The sequence below is a fragment of the Austrofundulus limnaeus genome, unplaced genomic scaffold (genome assembly GCF_001266775.1).
Source record: "Austrofundulus limnaeus strain Quisiro unplaced genomic scaffold, Austrofundulus_limnaeus-1.0 Scaffold155, whole genome shotgun sequence".
Taxonomy (NCBI): domain Eukaryota; kingdom Metazoa; phylum Chordata; class Actinopteri; order Cyprinodontiformes; family Rivulidae; genus Austrofundulus; species Austrofundulus limnaeus.
The window spans coordinates 1,043,221-1,048,358 of NW_013952557.1; the positions used below are offsets into that span (position 1 = coordinate 1,043,221).

Here is a 5,138-nt window from a genome sequence, read left to right on the forward strand (position 1 = left end):
GCCGTAGGCCAGCAGGGGCGAACTCAGGCGTTGAAGATAATGGACTGTATATAAAATGTGACTTCCTGGTTCTGAAGCAGTGTGGTTTTGTGTGTCATTCTGCTGGCAATAAACCTCACTCCGGAATTCTGGTGTTGTATGGCACTTATTTCTTATCACAGATCAACTTATTTAACCTGTGTGTTTTCATCTGATTTCAGTCGATAATAAACACGAATTTCTTACAGTTAGGTTAGGTTAGGTTTAGGGTAAGGTTTGGGTTAGGTTAGGTTTAGGTTAGGTTAGGTTAGGTTTAGGGTAAGGTTAGGGTTAGGTTAGGTTAAGGTTAGGTTAGGGTTAAGTTAGGGTTAGGTTAGGGTTAGGTTAGGTTTAGGGTTAGGGTTAGAGGAGGCTAACTGTATATAAAATGTGACTTCCTGGTTTTAAGGCAGTGTGGTTTCGTTTGTCATTCAGCTGGCAATAAACCTCACTCCGGAATTCTGGTGTTGTATGGCAATTATTTCTTATCACAGATCAATTTATTTAACCTGTGTGTTTTCATCTGATTTCAGTCGATAATAAACACGAATTTCTTACAAATAAATAAAGCTAACCAATAACGCTAATGCTAATTTTACAAAGGGCTATAATTCAGCCATTTTTAAGCTAAAGATTTATACTGTACAGTACCAGAGAACAATATTTAATATAAAATACAAACACAAAATCCAACCATGTGCCAGTGGTGGCACTTGCCATTCTGGCCACCCTTCTAGTTCCACCCATGGGTTCAGGATCATAGAGGAGCTGGTGGTCAGACTCACCTTGCTGCAGGTGTGAGGTTCAGGCTGTGTGGTGACCCTGCTGGACCACAGAGTGTGTTCCAATTATAGGAGGGTCACACTTCTAAGCCTCCCTGGTAAGGTCCATTCAAGGGTTCTGCTGAGGCTGGCTGAAACTTTATTCCTAAGTTGCTCTGCTTCAAATCCTGGGATTTTGTTGTTTCGGATGGCTGATTCTGTGGCTGTAATCATCTCAACCAAGGGGATTCTTGTTGGTGCGACCGCAAAGTTCAGTCCMCTGGCAAGGATTTCAGTTTCTGGCTGGGTGAGCTGTCTGTCAGACAAATTCTGTAACCACTTGACCGCGAACTGACATTGTCGCTTCAGATGTAGCATAAAAAGCCCTTTAGTTCTACCATCTACACAGAACCTCTGATTCTTCAAACTGACACCAATTAGGGTTATCTACTCCAGGTAAGATATTACCTATTTACCTCCACGCAAAAATCCCACTTGAAAAATATGAACTGTCCCTTTAAGACCTGGTCCCACTTCCTTATCGCTGTAAAGGAAGCGGGATTCAAATCTTTGGCTCCGCCCCTTTTGTTATTTCTGCGAAACAGAAACTAAACGTCAGCCAAAAACCAAAATGGGTGCTGCACTGGACACTCCGATGAAATGCCATCTCTGTGACGAGCTGACCCAGGACCCCGTCACCCTAAAATGTAACCACCGGTTCTGCCAACGATGTATTGGAGACTTGTGGAGCATTAACCCGACCGGACCATACCACTGCCCGCAGTCCAGGTGTAAAACTGTGTACCAGACTCTGCCGTTTAGCAAGTCTTTCATCCGGTCGCCTACCCCGAGTCGCAGTAGTGCTGCAGGTACGCCAATGCTTAGCATTATTCCTTAGTTAATCTGCTCTTTGCAGTTAGCCCATGTTAGCTAGCTTAGCTAACGTGAGGTCTTCCGCTCAGGCTCTGACGTTACGTTTTGGTTACGTAAAAAAGCACAACTTTAACAGGCTATTACCTTATTATTACAGTGTAATATCCTCGTCTTACAACGAAGTGACTGAATAGACCCAGGACTAAAACCTTATTAGAGCCTTATAGCGTCTTTATAAATGCTTCTAACTTGTTAATTAGCTTGAGTAAAATGCACGTTAAATCTGTTGTTTTCACAGTAATCACTTGTTAATCATATCAAATATATATTATTCATGTATGTCGTATTTTATAGAGTGTAATTGCAAGTCAGTGTACTTGCAAAATGCACCGTTTTGTTTTTCAGACTAGATCTGTTTTTTTATTTCATTTAAAATATTTAACTTTAGAAGTAACTTGAAGCTGATTCTGTCAAAAAAAATATAGAGTAACTTGACTGTAGCTATTCATGTGTGCTGCACAGTAGTTATGCTATTTAAGCTGTCTTTTCTACTTAAAGAAATTGGTAACAAATGTTTATCTTAGACTGCTAGATGTCCTTCATTTCATTTTATTAAACGTATTTATTTGACTAGTGATTAAAAACGTTTTGGTAATTAAAATGAAGAAACCAATCATCATTATAGTTTACAGCAAAGACAGCAACAAAAATATGTTTTTATAAAATTAAATAGCGTTTTTGCATTTATTTGAATTATAAAACTTGAACTTTTTAATAGTTGTAAAAGCAAAGAGCTTGCAGGTGTTTATGTGTTGTAAAAGTGTTCAGTTTAACAGATTTGGTTTGCCTGCTTTATGTTTCATACAGGCACATCCAGTAATACAGAACAAGCTCCACTGGACTTCGACCTGAGGAGACCCTCGCTCACCAGCCGACTGCTTGGGAAGAGAAAGGCCAGCTCGCCTGTTTCAGAGCAACATGCTGCAAAGCGAACAGCTGTGGAGTCTCCCTCTGAGCGGTCCGGTGACACTGAATCTCCCACCACTTCTCTGTCCGATGAATTCGGGCAGTCGACCACTGCAGGGACATCTAAAAAAGCGTGTGACCCAGAATCTGTACAGTTTGAGCAGGGTGATGGCACATCCAACGGTGAGAACTCTGACAGCAAGGCTCATCCAAACGATGGGCTTCAGGATGTGTCAGCCACACAGAAGCAGCCTGATTTACTGGATGACTCAGACAGCTCCAGTGAAGTGGATCTGTGCGATGCACCTCTCTCTGCAGCCCCAAAGAAAGATATGCGTGTCACAGGAGCTCACGTCTCTCCAAAGAAACCTGCCTCGCCTGCCAACTCCGATTGCAAACCTGGGGTCTCAAATCCAGTGAGAATTTCAAGCCCTGCACAGCAGGCCTGCAAGACCCCTTTGATATTCCCCAGAAGTCCTGCTGCTGCTGCTGCTGCAGGGTCCTCTAACCACGTTGGCATCTTCCTCAGGCCAGAGAACAAGAATACAAGCCCCGTCCCGTGTCATTACTGCCCTAAAGCACAGTGTCAACCGGCAGTGAAGACCTGTCTGGTGTGTGGCGCCTCCATGTGCAAAGAACACCTCCGTCCCCATCTGGAATCGTCGGTCTTCCAGAACCACACATTGGTTCCGCCCGTGGAGGACATTTCACTCTGGAGGTGCCAGGAGCACCAGGAGATAAACCGCATCTACTGTCGACAGTGTGCAGTGTGTGTGTGCACCGTGTGCACCGTCATAGGCTCCCACCGCGACCACACCTGCATCAGCATCAGGGCAGCGGAGAACGAGCTCAGGGTGAGTGCTGGCTCCAGTGCAGCGCTATACTGTTCATCTGTGGGGGGGTTTATACTTTAACACGTTTGCTTTTCAGGTTTCAGCACCTTCAGGCTGAAATATCAGAATCCTTGTGTGAGATAACCTGTTTTAGCTTTCACTTCTGAAAAACTTATACACTAAGAAAAACATGTTATTTCTGCTTTCTTTGTGCACTTTTTATTAATCCTTGGTTTAGTTTAAATCATAAACAATATATTTTTAAACAAAATAATTAATTATATTATTACAGTTTGAATTTGCTATTCTCAAATAAAGATTTCTAAGTTATTTTAAAGTATAAAGTTGTTTACTGGCATTTAGAGCTGTTCTGAATAGATAAGGCTAAAACTGAGGCTTTATTCTTCAAAATAATACTTTAATTCTTTTAATGAATTTGCTCAGACAGAAACCAATAATGAAAACAAGGAATGGTTCTAATGTTTACAACATGTGTTTAAAAATAACAGCATACTCATTTCTTTATGAAATTCTAAACTTTGCTGATGTTTTCCCCACTCAGGCCAACCTGAAAGAAGACATCAAGCAGCTGCAGGATGCTGAACAGCAAGTTAAGAGCAGAGTGACTGAACTCACACAGAAGAAAGAAACTTTCAGAGTAAGAGGAAGGTGTTATTAACTTGCACTTACATAACAAGATACGTTCTCTGATTTAAGGTCACATTTATGTTTCAGATGAATCTACGTGCTTAGATTGAAAGTCTGTGACCTTCCAGGACTTTAACACGATGATTTTCATATTTTTAGAAGTTAGAAAAATAAAGTAGAACCCCAATGAACAACTGAAACAAGATGCTGTGTTTGAAATGTATTTATTGAAGAAAACGATGCAGTGTTTCAGATTTGTGTGCAGCATGTGTCTCATCTATAACTCAGCAACTAGACATTTCCAGTAGTTGTTTGTCATCCGTCCACGTCCGCTCAGAGGAATTTCCCTTTTTCATAACAGCTTTACCTGTAGGGATTTGTTAATAAAATTAACCAGCTGAGAGATTCTGCCTTTACAAAATGCTGGTTCTCGTTGGGTTTGTTTGCTCAGGTGGTTTTAACCGAGGCGCAGGAAGGAGTGAAGCAGCAGTACAGAACCATCAGAGAGGCTTTGGAGCAGGAGGAGCAGTCGGCTCTTCAGTGTGTGATGAAGGAGGAGAACAGGGTCCTGGGGAGTTTGGAGAAGAACCTCTCCATCCTCCAGAACTCCCTGCAGTCCCTGCAGAACAGCCTGCACACACTGGAGGGTCTGGCTGATGCCAGGGGAGACCGGCGTGTTCAGGATCAGGCCTTCATTGTGGTCAGTGGGATTCTCACACAATATCTGTCTTTGTTTGGTAAAAAGTTTAACATTGGTTTAATTAACAGTTTTCTCCTTTTTGATTTTGCAGGAATACAGCAGGATTTCTCAACTGTAAGTTATTTGATGTCTGTTATGCTTATTTGTTAGTTTGAGTTAAAACCATGCATGAAAATAATAATGTTTAAGCTATTTCACCCTCATCTCATTAGGGAAAAAACAACATTGCTACAAACTCTTGACACTCAGAATGTTAGACATACAGAATGAATGTCTAACAGTTATTACAACCTTTTTGTTTATACATATACAGTACATACATACATACATACATACATA

At 41.5% G+C, this 5,138-nt stretch overlaps 1 protein-coding gene and 1 long non-coding RNA gene across 2 annotated transcripts in view; one reads left to right on the forward strand and one right to left on the reverse strand.

The window, feature by feature from the left end:
- The window catches only part of LOC106523403 (uncharacterized), a 20,470-nt gene that overhangs the window by 6,669 nt on the left and 8,663 nt on the right, over positions 1-5,138 (reverse strand). The window lies entirely within an intron of this gene.
- si:dkey-29p10.4 (E3 ubiquitin/ISG15 ligase TRIM25) overlaps positions 1,384-5,138 on the forward strand; it is a 9,156-nt gene continuing 5,401 nt past the window's right edge. The window contains exons 1-5 of the mRNA XM_014016800.1: positions 1,384-1,648; positions 2,520-3,472; positions 4,014-4,109; positions 4,551-4,799; positions 4,891-4,913. Of these exons, the coding sequence (XP_013872254.1) occupies positions 1,411-1,648; positions 2,520-3,472; positions 4,014-4,109; positions 4,551-4,799; positions 4,891-4,913 (1,559 nt within the window). The 5' untranslated portion in view covers positions 1,384-1,410. The remainder of the gene's footprint in view (positions 1,649-2,519; positions 3,473-4,013; positions 4,110-4,550; positions 4,800-4,890; positions 4,914-5,138) is intronic.